This window comes from Nomascus leucogenys, chromosome 13, assembly GCF_006542625.1.
Source record: "Nomascus leucogenys isolate Asia chromosome 13, Asia_NLE_v1, whole genome shotgun sequence".
Lineage (NCBI taxonomy): Eukaryota > Metazoa > Chordata > Mammalia > Primates > Hylobatidae > Nomascus > Nomascus leucogenys.
In genome coordinates this window covers 97,861,801-97,879,045 of record NC_044393.1, presented here as the reverse complement: position 1 = coordinate 97,879,045, position 17,245 = coordinate 97,861,801, and the positions used below count along the sequence as shown (strand labels likewise).

Sequence of the window (17,245 nt, the reverse complement as noted above, 5' to 3'; positions counted from 1 at the left end):
TCTCCTTGTTGGCCAGGATGGTCTTGAACTCCTGACCTCAGCTAATCTGCCTGCCTCGGCCTCCCAAAGTGCTAGGATTACAGGCATGAGCCACCGTGCCCTGCCAGGTGTGGGGTTTCTTATGGTAGAAATGTTCTGGAGTTAGATAATGGTTTTGGTTGCATGACTTTGTGAGCCACTGAATTGCATTCTTTAAAACAGTAAATATTATGGTCTGTAAATCACATCTCAATAAAAAGGAAAGATTGGGAATGGGAGGAGGGGAGAGTGTGGCCTTGAGAGCTGCATTCTTAGATGAGTTTCAGGAAAATGTTCTCCAGTTAAAAACAAGGGAGGACACAGCCGGGGGTGGTGGCTCACGCCTGTAATCCTAGCACTTTGGGAGGCCGAGGCGGGTGGATGACTTGAGGTCAGGAGTTCAAGACCAGCCTGGCCAACATGGCGAAACCCCGTCCCTACTAAAAATACAAAAATTAGCTGGGCGTGGTGGTGTATGCCTGTAGTCCCCTCAGCTACGGCTGAGGTTGCAGTGAGGCTGAGGTTGCAGACTTGAATCTGGGAGGCGGAGGTTGCAGTGAGCTGAGATTGCACCACTGCATTGCAGTCTGAACCACAGGGTGAGACTCCGTCTGAAAGAAACAAAAAACAAAAAAACAAGGAAGGACAGAGGGCCCAGACAGGCAAAAGTTCCTCCAATGAGGTAGAGAACACAGTTTGAGCACCAGATTTCACCTAGTCCAACAATGCTCAGGAAAGCTGACCCTGAGGAAAGATTTCCAAGGCAGAGGCAGGCCTAGAACCCTAGGGCCTTCCACCCTTTCCACCCCAGCAAGAGCTCATCAAGTGTGATGTGCTCAGGGGGCCCGATTTCCTCAGGCTTAAGATTCCTTCTTGAGTGAGGCAAGCGGCTTGCAGGGCGAGCCTGCAGGTGAGCCGCATGTGTCGGCCGAAGAATGAGGTGATGACGCTGCACATTAGGCAGAGCAATAAGCGACGGGCAGGGGCGATACCCCGCATGCGCCGCAGACTCCTTTTTCCCTCCTCTGTCAGCCTCTCTGAGCCCGGGCCTGGGGCCTCTCTCTGCAGTTCCACGTCAGGCCCGGGCGGTAGCGTAAGCCTAAGCCCTTCCTCGTCTCTCCACCCAGCTTACTTGTGAGTCGAGAGCTACGCGACTTTAACAAACCAAACGACAAACATCCGGGGTGCTATTTTGAGCCCTGAGATCTCTTCCTGTGAGTGACTACCAAATTTCAACCCTGGGAGCCACCCAAGACCCTCGCCCCATGGTGCACACACAGTGGCGCCTCCCAGCAGCAGTGTGCCGGCCGCCGGCTGTCCTCTCTCGCCCTTCCCTGGACCCCGCACTCTCTTCTGCTGCCATCACCTGCATCGGGATCCATTGGGACTTCTCTGTCTTCGGGGTGGCGCTGCTCCCACACACAAGGCTCTTCCCTGGGCTCAGCCTGGGCTGGAGCATCTGGCTTGGGGACTGAGCCCTCTGCATCTGGAAGTGAGAAGGAGGGAGGGAAAGGCTGAGTGAAGTTGACCAACGCATCCAGCAAGGGGACAGGAGAACTCTCCGCTACCCCATCTCCCCCTCTCCACCTGGGTGTCCCTCTTTGGCAGCAGTTATGCAAGTTAGGCAGGTAATCTCTTATGAAGAACCTTGAAAACGAGTCGATAGATGCCCAAATTTCTACTGTAGGAGGAGCTGGTCTCTGAAAGCCAACATCAGACCAGCTCTGGTTTACCCCGGGCTGCTGGGATGTGGTGCATGGTGAGGTGCGAATGGTGCTGTTTTACTGTAATCCAATGTGGTAGTGGTGTAACGTTGAGTTCTGTGGTAATGGGCCCTGTTACTGGGTTTTAAATTTTTATCCTATTGTAAACTGTTCTACTAGCATTATAAGCAAATGATTTCCTGAGTTTCCATTACATAAAAATATGAAACAACCTGCCTAGGCGGTGCTAACGTGGACGAATAAGCATTTCACAACCCTCTGCAGAGATGGCTCACCAAAGAGGAGAGAAGGCATCCTTACCCAGGGACATAAGGGTTTTGTAGTTCTCCTTAACAAGGTTGTTATAAAGCTCCTTCTGCCATTCGTCCAAGTTCTTCCACTCGTCTTCAGAGAAGTACACAGCAATGTCGACAAAAGTCACTGGAACCTGAGCCAACAAGTGGTTAATCTAGCGCCTCCTGCCTGCTCCTCCCCACCACCTCCCCTTCTCCTGCGGGCCACAGGACCCGCTCCCCACCAAAGCCCAGCCTTTGCTCTCCGTGGCTCCCCAGTCCCCAATGTCCATCTCAATGGAGTCAGTCCTCTCTGTCCCGGACCTTCTCATGCTTTCAATAACATGGATGGTCAACCCTGCCTTTTTAGAAAAAGCATTTAGCCACATCCATTGTTATTTCACTTTTAGGTCAACTGGATACCTGAGGGTAAAGAGTAGTCAATATGCTTCTTTTGGTATTCAGGGTGACAGAGGGGTGATGGGTTCTCAGAGTGGGTATCCGTGAGTCAAGTAGCCTAAAACCTGGTTACCAAACCTGTATTTCAGGTCAGGTCACCTCTGTGCACACAGTTACCTCTTTGTCAGCAAAGCGTGTAAAATCTAAGGCCTGTGCTAAAGTTCAGGACCTTGGTCCACTTCATTCACTACTCTATCTTGATCATCAAGGAGCATACAGTAGGGAATCAATAAATACTTGAGTGTGCGGCGCAGCGAGTGCCAATACCAGGAAGCTCCACTGCAGCTCGAGTCGTCACGTGGTGTCAGTCACTTGTCAGACTGATGACAAGTGTGTTCGGATCTGTTACAGAAAGCTGATTTCAGTTTGCAATCACTCACTTCAGCCACTCGCCAGCACGACCTCAACTTGGACCAAATTGTCCAAAATCATTTCACTTCCATGACTTTGATAACTGAACTTCCTTCTCTGGACACACAGCCTTCCCTCTTACCACTTTCACATTCCGACTGAACCAGCCTCTCACTCTCGGTCTGAAATCCGACCCTTCGATCCTCCCTCATCCTGTGATTACAGTCCATTCGTCTACGTATCTGCATTTACAGGGCCAAAGCTGGCTTCTATGGCACCTTGGGGTGAGTTAGAAAAAGCAAAGTCAGGAGCACAGCTACCACTACTCAGCATGGTGAGTGGGCAGCACCTTTATGTAAGTTAGAAATGCCAGCCGTTTTACCAGGTGCTTGTAACTCTGAGAATGCCATGCACAGGTGCGATGTCTACACCTCAATGCCATGGCCCCACCCTTACGGACTGACAACTCACTGTCCATCTTTACAATCAGAACTAGAATCTTTAACTACTGGACCTTCCACCAGATGCAGGAAAAGCCCCAACCTGGGAAAATTAATACAGATCCCGTTCTTCATTTTATATTTATTTATTTTTTTTTTTTTTTGAGCCAGAGTCTTGCTGTCGCCCAGACTGGAGTGCAGTAACGTGATACCAGCTCACTGCAACCTCTGCTTCCCAAGTTCAAGTGATTCTCCTGCCTCAGCCTCCCGAGTAGCTGGGATTACAGGTGCTTGCCACCATGCCCGGCCAATTTTTGTATTTTTAGTAGAGACGGGGTTTCACCATATTGGCCAGGCTGGTCTCGAACTCCTGACCTTGTGATCCGCCTGCCTTGGCCTCCCCAAGTGTTGAGATTACAGGCGTGAGTCACTGCACCTGGCCTCTTCATTTTGTTTTTTTATTTTAATTTTTTTGAAACGGAGTCTTGCTCTGTCTCCAGGCTGGAGTGCAGTGGCACGATCTCGGCTCACTGCAACCTCCACCTCCTGATTTCAAGCAATTCCCCTGCCTCAGCCTCCCCAGTACCTAGGACTATAGGTATATGCCACCACGCCTGGCTAATTTTTTGTTGTTGTTGTTATTTTAGTAAAGACAGGGTTTCACCATGTTAGCCAGGATGGCCTCGATCTCCTGACCTCGTGATCCGCCTGCCTTGGCCTACCCAAGTGTTGGGATTACAGGCGTGAGCCACCGCACCCAGCCCCCTTTCTTCATTTTAATTCTCTGTTACTAGAACTCCGCAGATGACATCCACCACCAATTCATATGGCTGTCTCACGGCTGCTTCAGAAGCTTCTTGTTTGTCTCTTGCTGACACCTTGCTATGTTCCCCGGGAGGCTTGTTTCAAATGTTTCATTCTCCCAGACCTTTAAGTGACCTTCCACATCTGTCTGTCTTTGATCTCAGGTAGGCGCCGGCAAGCTCCTTTCTTACCCCTCTCCTTGCCAATCCAAGGCCACCAGTATGTGCCCTTCACCTCTTCCTCCACCTCCTGCCTGTGAAGCTTAATCTACATCATCAGTTTCTCCCTCTCCACTGGCTCCGTCCCTTCAGGGTCATTCCAACCTCAGAAAAAGCTTCCCTCAAAACGCTGCTCCCTCAGGTCACTCTGCCCTCCCCATTCACTGGGAACATCCCAAGAGACACATTCTGTTTTTTCCTCTTCACCATCTGCACATTCTTTACCCCCCTAGATTCTGCCTCTGTACCCTCCATTCTCTGAAACCACACTCTGGAAGATCATCAGCGACCTTCTGTTGAAATCCTCAACAATTCTGACCTCTTTGAAAGGTCAAATCATCTTTCTAGAATTTTATCCTGCTTGGTTCCCGTAACTATGTTACCTTCGTCCATCTGGCATGTGTCTTCTTTACTTTTTCCTCTTCCTTCCCCAAGACCACGTGCCTCCCACCAACAGGTAAGTGAGTGAGCCATGCTGGAATCAGGCCCTCCAGCCCCAGTCAAACCTTCAGATAACTGCTGCCCCATTCAACAGCTTGACTGTAACCTCATGGGACTCTGAGCCAGAACCACTCACCTAAGCTGCTCCCCAGTTCCGGACCCACAGAAATGGTGAGATGATAAATAATTATTTTTTTAGGCTGGGCTGCTACGTTTTGAGGTAATCTGTTATACAGCAATAGATAACTAACACAATAATCTACATAGTGTCTTCCCACAAATAAAATTAATTAATCCTCACAACTCCATGAAGTAAGCATATTATCATCTTCATTTTATTGATAATAACCCTGAAACTCACAGAAACCAGCCGGGAATTTACCGAATTGTTTATACTTCACTTCCTTCAAAAGAGGAATTAAGGAGGCTTAGAAACAACAAAAAACACATTTGACCAATGATAGGAAAATCAGTACAAGCAGGCCTCATGCAGTGGCTCAAGCCTATAATCCCAGCACTTTGGGAAACCAAGGCAGGAAGACTGCTTGAGCCCAGAAGTTCAAGACCAGCCTCGGCAACATAGCAAGACCCTGTCACTACAAAGAATAAAAATAAATAAAAAACTTAACTGGGTGTGGTGGCATGTGCCTGTAGTCCTAATTAATTGAGAGACTGAGGTGGAAGGACTGCTTGAGCCCAGGAGTTCAAAGCTGCATGAGCTATGATTATGTAACTGTACTCCAGCCTGGACGACAACGTGAGACCGTCCCAAAAAAACAAAAAACCAGTAAGTGGCAAAGTCAGGATTTAAACCCAAGTCCTCTGATTCCAGACCGCAAAACCATTTCATTATTCTGTAAGAGCCCTTGTCAAGTCAAGTCTCCTCTAACGCCTAATCCAATGCACAGAACACACCACAGTGCCACACAAGGATATGCGCTGAGACACACAGAACAGACAAAAGAAAAGGGCAGTGTGTACGTAAATGCTGATTGTGCTAGACAAGCGACATATGCAAAACCATACTAAAAACCAGCCTCTGTGGCTGCAGCGCCAGGAAACGTTTTGCAGAGGAACCAGAGCCACTATTACAACTCAGTTCTGTGAAGCCTCAATGAGTAACGTCAAACAACTCCTCTGGCAAAGTCACTGGGGTGGCTGCCTCAACAGACACGGAGACATACAAGACCCAGTCCCTGCCAGGAAGCTGTTAGCTCTCCAGCTGGAGACAGGCACTCCACAAACATTTTTTGCACCCCAGCCTAAGCCAGGTACCGTTCCAGGCACAGGGATACAGCAGGCAACCGAGCAGAATTTACAGTCTGGTTGGGGAAAACCAACCAAGAAGACAAAAAAAAGGAATACTAAACCTAGGAGTAATATCTTCAGGCCAGGTGCAGTGGTTCACGCCTGTAATCCCAGCACTTTGGGAGGCTGAGGCGGATGGATCACTTGAGGTCAGGAGTTCGAGACCAGCCTGGACAACATGGTGAAACCCCATCTCTACTAAAAAATACAAAAATTAGGCCGGGTGCGGTGGCTCACACCTTTAATCCCAGCACTCTGGGAAGCCGAGGCGGGCAGATCACAGGGTCAGGAGTTCGAAACCAGCCTGACCAACATAGTGAAACCCCGTCTCTACTAAAAAAAAAAATAGAAAAATTAGCCGGGCGTGGTGATGTGTGCCTGTAATCCCAGCTACTCAGGAGGCTGAGGCAGGAGAATGGTGTGAACCGGGAGGCGGAGCTTACAGTGAGCCGAGTTCACACCACTGTACTCCAGCTTAGGCAATAGAGCAAGACTCCGTCTCAAAAAAAAAAAAAAAAAAAAAAAAGAAAAATTAGCCGGCGTGGTGGACGTGCCTGTAATTCCAGCTACTTGGGAGGCTGAGGCAGGAGAATCGCTTGAACCTGGGAGACAGAAGTTGCAGTGAGCCGAGATTGTGCCACTGCACTCCAGCCTGGGCGACAGAGCAAGACTCTGACTCAAAAAAAAAAAAAAAAAAAAAAAGAAGGCCAGGCGCAGTGGCTCACGCCTGTAATGCCAGCACTTTGGGAGGCCCAGGCAGGCAGATCAGGAGATCAGGAGATCGAGACCATCCTGGCTAACATGGTGAAACCCCGTCTCTACTAAAAATACAAAAAATTAGCCGGGCGAGGTGGCGGGCGCCTGTAGTCCCAGCTACTCGGGAGGCTGAGGCAGGAGAATGGCGTGAACCCCGGGGGGCGGAGCCTGCAGTGAGCCAAGATCGCTTCACTGCACTCTAGCCTGGGCGACAGCGAGACTCCGTCTCAAAAAGAAAACAAGAATATCTTAAATATTTAAGATGTCAGTGGCAAAAGTGCTTTGGAGAAAATTCGAGTAAGGGCAGGGAGACGAGTGTCCTGGGGGGACGTGGTTCTTTCATATAGGATGGTTGTGGAAGGGCACGCTGATGAAGTGGCACCTGAGCAGACCCTGATGGAAGAGGAGGCGAGGACAGCCATGCAGATATTCAGGGCAGGAGCTTCTCAGTGGAGAGTCCCTGAGCTGGGGGCACACGTGGTATGCTGGCAGAACAGCACAGATGGGAGCAAGCATGAGGGAGTGGATGCAGAGGAGGTCAGAGAGGCAGGGGAAGAGAGCGTGGGCCATAAACAGACACGGGCTTTTATTCTAATCAGATGGGAAGCCATTTGAGAGGTGTTTTTTGGGTTTTTTTTGAGACAGAGTCTCACTCTGTCACCCAGGCTGGAGTGCAGTGGTAAGATCTCAGCTCACTGCAGCCTCTGCCTCCCAGGTTCAAGCAATTCTCCTGCCTCAGCCTCCTGAGTAGCTGGGATTACAGGCGCCTGCCACCATGCCCAGCTAGTTTTTGTATTTTTAGTAGAGATGGGGTTTCACCATGTTGGCCAGGCTGGTCTTGAACTCCTGACCTCACATGACCCACCTGCCCCGGCCTTCCAAAGTGCTGGGATTATGGGCATGAGCCACCGTGCCCGGCCATTTAGGAGGTTTAAGCAGAGGTGTGATGTGACTGCTTCACATTGCAACTCTGGCTGCCGTGTTGAGATAGACTGTATGGGTGAGGGGACAAGGATGAAGACAATGAGACCCACCAGGAGGCCATGGCAAAAATCAGATGAAAGACCATGGTGCCTGGGACCAGACGATGGCAATGGGAGTGGAGGTGGTGAGGAGTGGCCAGGTCGTGGGTATATTCTGAAGAAAAATCAGGGTATTTACTAATAGATTGGAAGTAGGGTGTGAGAAAGAGAGGAGACAAGTATGACTCCAAGGCTTTGGCCTGAGCACTTGAAAGGATGGAACCATCCGTCATCAACGGAGATGAGGACAACTTCAGGTAGAACAGGTCTCAGGTAGGTGACCCCCAGTTCACTTTGGACATGTTAAATCTAAGATTTACTGACATCCAAATGAATTAATAGGTAGGAATGTGAATCTGGCATTCCAGAAAGAAAGCTGGGCAACACATAGAAAGGGAGCAGGGGAGAGAAAGCATCTATTTGGGAGGTGACGGCATACACATTGCTTTTAATCCTGTGAGACTGGCTGGGCGCGGTGGCTCACGCCTGTAATCTCAGCACTTTGGGAGGCCAAGGCGGGTGGATCACCTGAGGTCAGGAGTTTGAGACCAGCCTGGTCAACATGGTGAAACCCTGTCTCCCATAAAAAAACAAAAAATTAGGTGGGCATGGTGGCAGATGCCTGTAATCCCACCTACTAGGGAGGCTGAGGCAGGAGAATCACTTGAACCCCGGAGGCAGAGGTTGCAGTGAGCCGAGATCACGCCACTGCACTCCAGTCTGGGAGACACAGCAGGACTCTGTCTCAGAAAAATAAATAAATAAATAAATAAATAAATAAATAAATAAATAATAAAGACTGTGAGAGGGGATGCAGTCATGAGGGAGGAGAGTGAATAAAGAGCAAAAGGCCAAGACAGAGCTCTGGCCCACTCCATGCATTAGAAAGTTGGCCAAAGAAGGCAAAATTGGCAAACAATGAGACAGAGCAGCTGGTGAGGTAGGAAAACAATCAACAGAGAGAGGTGTCCCAGAAGCCACAGCAAGGGGTTTCAAGGAGAGAGTAGTCACCTACACACAATGCTGCTGACGGGACAGGGAGGATGAAGAATGAGAAGCGACCACTGGCTGTAACACCACGGACATCATTAGTGAGCAAAGGCCTGATCAGAGTGCATTCCAGAGAGAAAGATCCAGTTACCAATCAACTGGAATACTGAGAATAGAAGAACATGTTAAATGAGACCACAGGGGATGTAATCAGTGGAATCCAGACAGTGAGATGCAAAACAGGACAGATGGCCCAATTCCTTCCAGATAAACTGAAAGGAAAAATAATAGATGGAAGAGATGCCTGCAGATTAAAAAAGACTTAGGAGACATCTCAAACATAATGTGTGGACATTACTTGAATCCTAATTCAAACTAAAAAAATGTTTTTAAAAATTGAAACAACTGCAAATCTAATCACTGACTAGATAGTGATCTAGGCTGAAGCTTTTACTATGGTGGTGGTGGTGGTAATAACATTGAGGTTATCACTTAAAAAAAAAAAAAAAAGAGTCCTTACCTTTTGAGCTAATACTGACATATTCGCAAAGGAAATGATTGATGTCCAGGGTTTGCTTCAAAATAAAATGGGAGTGGGGAAGTGGGCAGAGATTTAGGTGAAACAAGACTGGCCAAGAATTGGCAGCTAATGAAGCTGGAAGTTGGATACATAGGGACCCATTATACTATTCTGTCTACTTTTATTTGAATATTCTATAATAAAGAGAAGGGGAAAAGGGAGGGAAGGAGAGAAAATGGGGAAGAAAGAATTGGAGATAACAAGTATCGACAACTCTTTCAAGGGATTCTGCTCTAAAGAGGAGTGGAGAAATGAGGCACCAATGCAGGTCGATGCAGGGCCCAGGGAGGTTTTCTGTTAAAGATGGACAGCAGGACAGAACAGTCACATGCTGGTGGGAACGGCCCAGCAGAGGGGGGAGAGCTGATGACTCAGAGGAGAAAGGAGAGAGATGCTGGGGTGACCTCCTGGGGTGGGCAGGGGACATCAAGCCACAGTAACAAGGGAAAGCAGAGCCTGTGGCCACCGAGCAGCAGATGGAAGAACAAGCTGGCTGCATGTGGATGCCTCTTCTGAGTGACTCCGTTCTCTCAGTGAAATGAAAAGCAGCGTTGAGGATCCGGGAGGAAAGCAGGAGAGGGAACGGAATAAGATATGGAGTGTGCATTCTGAACTTTAAGAAGGGCCCCTGGCGGGCGGTGGTCACGCTTGTAATCCAGCACTTTGGGAGGCCGAGGCAGGCGGATCAGAGGTCAGGAGATCGAGACCGGTGAAACCCGTCTCTACTAAAAAAAAAAAAAAAAAAAAAAAAAATAGCGGCGTGTGGCGGGCCTGTAGTCCCAGCTACTCGGAGAGGCTGAGGCAGGAGAATGGCGTGAACCCGGGGCGGAGCTTGCAGTGAGCGAGATCGCGCCACTGCACTCCAGCCTGGTGACAGAGCCAGACTCCGTCTCAAAAAAAAAAAAAAAAAAAAAAAAAAAGAAGGGCCCCCCTGAGGTCAGTGACCATGACTTGAAAGCAACTCCAGGCAGCCTGGTTTGAGGTGCGACTCCAGCCACATTCTGGTGAGTATATACCAAGACAGCCAATGACACATGGTCGCTGGTAGGTGTCAAGTGGGAAAACCAAGGAGTGAAGAGCTGCAGGAACTTGCAGACAACCACACAACTCAGAGGGGTCTAGGAACAGCGAGAGCAAAGCCTCCCAGACAGAAATGCAGACTGTGGGGAATGAATGGAGTGTGCCTTGCTGGGGTAGAACGTTCAAGACCAGGTTGTTTCAGTGGAGACAGGCTTTAAGAAAACACTGAGGCCGGGCGCAGTGGCTCATGCTTGTAATCCCAGCACTTTGGGAGGCCGAGGCGGGCGGATCACGAGGTCAGGAGATCGAGACCATGGTGAAACCCCGTCTCTACTAAAAATACAAAAAAATTAGCCGGGCGTGGTGGCGGGCGCCTGTAGTCCCAGCTACTCGGAGAGGCTGAGGCAGGAGAATGGCGTGAACCCGGGAGGCGGAGCTTGCAGTGAGCCGAGATCGCGCCACTGCACTCCAGCCTGGGCGACAGAGCGAGACTCCGTCTCAAAAAAAAAAGAAAGAAAACACTGAAATTGGATAATAGAGAGCCAGAGAAGTTTATGAGAAGGGCTAACAAAATTAAATCAAGGATTTTATTCACCTGTGCTGTTCCTCTCCTCCATCCCTACCCCGGGGACCGCCACATACCTTGGGGGCCTCCCCCTTGCTGCCTGGGGGCAGCCGCAGGACCCAGAAGTTCCTGTTGCGCAGCAGGTTCTCCAAGTTCTCCAGCCGCCTCTGCAGCAGCCCGTACTCCTGCAGCAGGGTCCCCAGCACGGCCCACTTGCTCTCCATGTGGTTCCCAAATTCCACGGCCGTCTTTTCGCAGTCGGCCAGCTTCTTCTCGGCTGTCCCCGTGCGCCCCTCCAGGTTCAGCAGCTGGCTGGCCTGGGCATCCACCTTCCTCTCCACAGCCTGAATGGCAGCCACCACAGTCCAGAGTGAGATCTCTGCTGTGGGCAACTGGGGCTCTCGCATCATGCGGTCGGGGAAGACAGGTGCCCTATCTGGAAAGGGTGGGAACTGAAAAGGCATCGGCCGCCGGGCGTCCATGTCCCATTCTTGAGCCTGTAGGCAGAGGGAGAAAGCGACAAGCCAGGATGAGACCTTGTGTGAGGGGGGTAAGTCAGCTGGGAACAGGGGTCAACTAATCAGATGCTACATGTTGTCTTTCTTCTGCCAGGCCCCCGAAACTCAGGATACACTAACGCCCCCAGCAATAGCTACCCACTTACCCACCCACCCAACTCAACACTCTCCCATCTCCTGCCTAGGTGAGTCACCCACATTGACCCTTAGCAAGTTAAGGCTGTGACCCCTGCCTAAAATGTCACAGGCCACTTTCTTTGAATAGACCAACTGATTTCTTCAAGGGCTAGGCTTAATGACGAACTTCGTATTTGCCTAGTGTTTTGTTTCCAAGAACTTTGATGTAAGTTATCTGATGCTAATCTTCCCGGCAATCTCTCAGCAGGTTAGGGCAAGAATGATGATCTCTGCCTTAAAGATGATGAAACTGAAGCACAGGGAGGCAGCTGGTCACTCCGCAGCGCCTCCCTGCACTGCCAGCTGGGGCAGCTCTAGGTGCTACAGGTAACAAAAAACACATTCCTGGCCAGGTGCAGTGGCTCACACCTTCCCAGCACTTTGGGAGGCCAAGGCAGGCAGCTCACTTGAGGTCAGGAGTTCAAGACCAGCCTGGCCAACATGGCGAAACCCTGTCTCTACTAAAAACACAAAAATTAGCCGGGCGTGGTGGTGGGCTCCTGTAATCCCAGCTACTTGGGAGGCTGAGGCAGGACAATCACTTGAACCTGGGAGGCGGAGGTTGCAGTGAGCCGAGATGGTGCCACTGCACTCCAGCCTGGGCAACAGAGCAAGACTCCGTCTCGGAACAAACAAATAAACAACAACAAAAAACCACCACGTTCCTACCAGGGCTGCGGTCAAGGGAAAGACCGGAGAGCCCAAGCTAGGGCAGAAAAGCAGCTCCCCCCCATATACAACTATTGTTTCATAAATATTTTCCAAATTGAAAACAGGTTCGCTAAAAAAGGTCACTCATTAGAGGTGAAGAGGGAATGTCCCTTACACCCAAGAGGACCAAGAGAAAGAAAAACTCCTCTGGAACCCCTTCTTGCTTCCTGGGGAAGGGGTGCCCCATATCCTGGGGACTCCCCCTTTTATCTTCCAGCACAGAGCCCTCACCCCAGAAGGGCAGACTAATTGGTGCAGTTAAGAGCTGAGACCTATGGCTAAGGGGGGCTGGTTGAGGCTGGTGACAGTTCACTGGTCATCTGGGACCTGGTGTCAGACTCAGGGCTCACTGGACCACATGGGCTGGCAGCCCACTCTCCTTCACACCTGGGACAGGAAGAGGTGTCATTTTCTGTCCTCCCGATGGCTGCAGAAGAGACCCTCAGGCTAGGAAAAGGGGAGGCCTGCTGCTTGGGGCAATCTGGGCAGACCAGCCCCACTCTCTGACGCAGAGCAGCCCCAGCTTCCTGAGACCTGCTCCGGGACAGGGCAGAGTGGAGAGCAGGGCCCTAGGATCGCCAGGCCCTGTAATACCAGTAAGAGGTGCTGGTATTTCCATCAAAAGCACCCATTCCTCCATCACGGAGGCTCCACTCCGCCCTGGCCCACAGAAGGGGACAGAGTCCACAGTAGAAGTTAAGAAAGTCCCGAGGCCCAGTTTAGTTTTCTCGGGTTTGAAGCCCTAACTCTGAAAATGATCAACACAACACAGCAGCTCCTGGCTCCCTCGTTAGCACCTGGCTGAGAGCCGGGTGGTGAGCAGAGGGGCCCCTGAGGAGCCCAGCCCCCGGGTGGGCCCAGAGACTCTTCCCTGGGGAAGCTCTCAGGCCTCTCTGAGGATCCACCTCCCCTGGTTTTATACCCAATTCTAGAGCACCGGTTCTGCCCACGGAGATCATCGACGGAACCTGAAGAAATGCCTGGTGCTACTCTCACCCGGCAGAGACCCTGAGCTCTGGGACGACGCAACGGCTCAGGAGTCTTAAAAGCTGCCCAGGCCATTCCAACATGCGGCCAAGTTTGTCAACCGCAGGAAAGACCCCAAAGTCACCTCTCCATGGCCCTCTCCCTGGATCACACCCGGTGCAGGGGGAGAGTGAATTACTCATTACACTTGGTGAAAGGTGGTAATCAAACATTTAAAAAATCTCCCCGTCAAATTGGCCACCGTGTAAACACGAACGAGGCATTCACTCCTGCGGCCGGGCGGAAGCACTGCCCGCGAAGCTCTCCGCCGGCCGGGCGCAAAGGGAGCCCCGAGCCAGGGCTCAGCCACAGGGTCAGAGCTCCGCCAGGTCCCGGAAAGGACGGTCCCGGCCCCCGCCCCGCGACGCCTCCGCACTCGGGCCCGGCGATCGCTGCACCGCGCCGCGCGGGCCAGGCCTGCTGTTCCGGGCCTGCGTCGGGCCCGCTCCGCCCTGCCCGCCGCGCAGCCCGGCCGTGCCCCGCCCGCCTCGGGCCTCGTCTGGGCGCGGGAGCTGGGAGGGCGCCGCAAGGCTACCGGAGGACGGCGCGGCCCGGTCCCACGGCCCAGCCCGCGCCCCGCCCCCACGGCAGCGCGGCCATGGCGCCCGCGGGGTTCTCCCACCTGCATGGGCGGCATTCCCTCGGCCATTTCCCCGCGCAGCGCCGGCTCCTGGTGGCAGACCTCCTCCGGGGGCAGAGCCTGGGCCCAGCTCCAGCTCCCGCTGTCCAGCCCCAGGCCCTGGATGCCCAGCTGCTGAGGCTGCGGCCGTGTTGACACAAACTGCATCCTGGGAGTGCTGTTCCCCGCTCGGGCCGGCCAGGGAGAAGAAGAACGTTTTCCAGGCGCCTTCCCCCTCTCCGGGGCCGGACAGCTCCATCTACAGCCCGTAGGAGCAAACAGTCCCCTTCGGCGGCGCTCCCCGCCCCTTGGCAGCCCGCGCGCCAGCCAATGGCCTCGGAGCTCCTGCCCGCCTGCGGGGACCAACCGGGGCCACTCCCGGGCTGGGGCCGCCGCCGCCCCAGAACTGAGAGGCGGCGGCCTGGCCCAGGGGTCAGGCCCCCTCAGTCTGGGATGGCCGACTTTAAAGGCCCAAACTATGCGAGGACCTGGACTGTGGGCTTGATTACTGTTAATTCTATAAATGTATTGGGCATCCTGGGAGAAAATAGCGCCTGACCCTTTTGAAAATTTTGCAAGAGTAATTCTGTCTTCAGACATTTTCTTCTGGCCTTCTGCCTTCCCTCACTCCTTTGCAGACTTTACCTCCCACTCCCCTTCTTCCCAATCCAGATTTACCTGGACCCATCCCAGAGCTTTTGCACTGTTATGGATGATAGAGAAGTGATTCATGTTAAGGTGTCAAAAGAGGGCTGAGCTCTTTCTCCCAGGTAAGGTGCAGTGCATTTTAACAGTGGCGTCTTCAAACACCTTGAAATTGGATTGGGTGTGGTGCCTCACACCTGTAATCTCAGCACTCTTGAGAGGCTGAAGTAGGAGGATGACTTGAGCCCAGGAGTTCGAGACCAGACTGAGCAACATATTGACACCCCATTCCTACAAAAATAAAAATTAGCCGACGGCGGTGGCTCACATCTGTAATCCCAGCACATTGGGAGGCTGAGGCAGGCGGATCACCTGAGGTCAGGAGTTCGAGACCAGCCTGGCCAACATGGTGAAACCCCGTCTCTACTAAAAATACAAAAAGATTAGCTGGGCGTGGTGGCGTGGGCCTATAATCCTAGCTACTCAGGAAAATCGCTTCAACCTGGGAAGTGGAGGTTATAGTGAGCCAAGATCGCACCAGTGCACTCCAGCCTGGGAGACAGAGCGAGACTCCATCTCAAAAAAAAAAAAATAAAATAAAAAATCAAAATTACCCAGTCATGATGGCTCATGCCTGTACTCCTAGTTACTCAGGAGGCTAAGGTTGGAGGATTGCTTGAGCCCAGGAGTTGGAGGTTGCAGTGAGCTGTGATTGTGCGGTTGCACTCCAGCTTGGGCGGCATAGCAAAGATCCTGTGTCAAATAAATAAATAAACCTTTAAATCGGGCAGTCATGGTGGCTCACGCCTGTAATCCCAACACTTTGGAGGCCAAGGCTGAGGCCAGGAGTTCAAGACCAGCCTGGGTGACATAGTAAGACCCCTTCTCTACAAATAAAACCCTTTAAAGGCAGGTCAGTGTCACTTTGAAACAGGCCAGGTCAGAGGAGGAACCAGGGAGAGGCCAGTGTAAGCTGATGAAGATGGAGGAGGGGAAAATTCAGTCATTCCAAATGCATTTATTGAACACCTACTGTGTGCCAGGTACTGTTTAGGAAGAGGGTGAGCTTTGCAGTTGCATACACCTGAGTTTAAATCCCGAAATCCCCACTCACTAGCTATGACTTTGAGAAACTTATTTAACTTCTCTGAGCCTCATTCTCTTCATATATAAATGAAGAAAATAATGCCAACTCTATTTTAATGTTGTAAAATTAGATGAGAATCATGCCTGGCACATAGCGAGCATTCTGCAAAGATAGTTACCCCCCAAAGGTGTTTTTGTAATTATTCTCAAAATAGTATTTACTTTGTTTTCCTAAAGGACCAGTCCCTGTCTTGTTAAAGAAGAGATCTTTAAGGCTCATCACCTTGTGTGGAGGCAGACCTGCTAGTACCTTTAAGTTCCACTGCACTTCGTAAAATAAAGGACATTATTGGCCTATGTGAGACATGTGCTTAGAGGGCCATATTCAGAAGAACAGTTAGCAAGTACTTTCTCTACTAGGCACACTTCCAGGATACAGAAATGAGTACTTCACAGACTTAAGATTATCCTCAAGGAGCTTATAGGCCAGTAAAGCCCATACTCCCAGAAGTCAGTGATTTCCTTCCCTGCTTCCTGGCCCTGATTGTAAACATCACATCCACTTTTATTAGAGGAACCAGGCAAGTTAAGTCTGAAAAGCTCTAGGCAAATTCATTTCCACCAGCGAGCCACATTTCAGAACACATCTTCTGCACTATAGATTATCAACTATCTTTTCTCTTTCCTAGAGGTGATAAAGGCAGAAATAGGTTAGTCCCAAACATTTATGCCATCTTTTCAGTATAAAGCCTTTAAAATGACTTCCCTTCCTAAGCACTTAACTAGTTATAACGATGTCCTTTGTTACACAGTAAGACATCACTGTAGTGTGTTTACTTCACATTTCTCCTTCACAGAGGGTGGATTTTCATGCAGCCATCAACACTTTCACCCTTTGTGACCAGAGTAGTTGCTCAGAGCTAGAGGTCCCATTCATTGTTAAGATAATCCCAGCACTTTGGGAGGCCAAGGCGGGCAAATCATGAGGTCAGGAGTTTGAGACCAGCCTGGCCAATATGGTGAAACCCCATCTCTACTAAAAATACAAAAGTTAGCTGGGTGTAGGGGTGTGCGCCTGTAGTCCCAGCTACTCCGGAGGCTGAGGCAGAAGAATTGCTGAGCCCAGGAGGTGGAAGTTGCAGTGATCCGAGATCCTGCCACTGTACTCCAGCCTGGCGACAGAGCAAGACTCCGTCTCAAAAAAAAAAAAAAAAAGAGATATATGAGCAAAGCTATTCAACTCAAACAGAATTTAAATGCACAAGCTTCATTGTACTTGCATTATTTTATTTTATTTTTATTTATTTTTGAGACAAGAGTCTCACTCTGTCACCCAGGATAGAGTGCAGTGGCTCAGTCTCGGCTCACTGCAACCTCCATCTCCCGAGTTCAAACAATTCTCCTGGCTCAGCCTCCCAAGTAGCTGGGATTACAGGTGCTTGCCACCACGCCCAGCTAATTTTTGTATTTTTAGTAGAGGTGGGGTTTCACCATG

The 17,245-nt window shown here is 50.8% G+C and overlaps 1 protein-coding gene across 2 annotated transcripts in view; it reads right to left on the bottom strand.

The window, feature by feature from the left end:
* Window positions 1–14,301, bottom strand: part of ZNF282 (zinc finger protein 282) — a 31,354-nt gene extending 17,053 nt beyond the window's left edge. For both annotated transcript variants that reach the window (XM_030826239.1, XM_030826240.1), the window contains exons 1-4: window positions 14,023–14,301; window positions 11,046–11,465; window positions 2,043–2,169; window positions 1,385–1,504 (exon numbers count right to left, since the gene is read on the bottom strand). In XM_030826239.1, coding sequence (XP_030682099.1) covers window positions 1,385–1,504; window positions 2,043–2,169; window positions 11,046–11,465; window positions 14,023–14,187 — 832 coding nt within the window. In that variant the 5' untranslated portion in view covers window positions 14,188–14,301. The remainder of the gene's footprint in view (window positions 1–1,384; window positions 1,505–2,042; window positions 2,170–11,045; window positions 11,466–14,022) is intronic.
* Window positions 14,302–17,245: the final 2,944 nt, after the last annotated feature.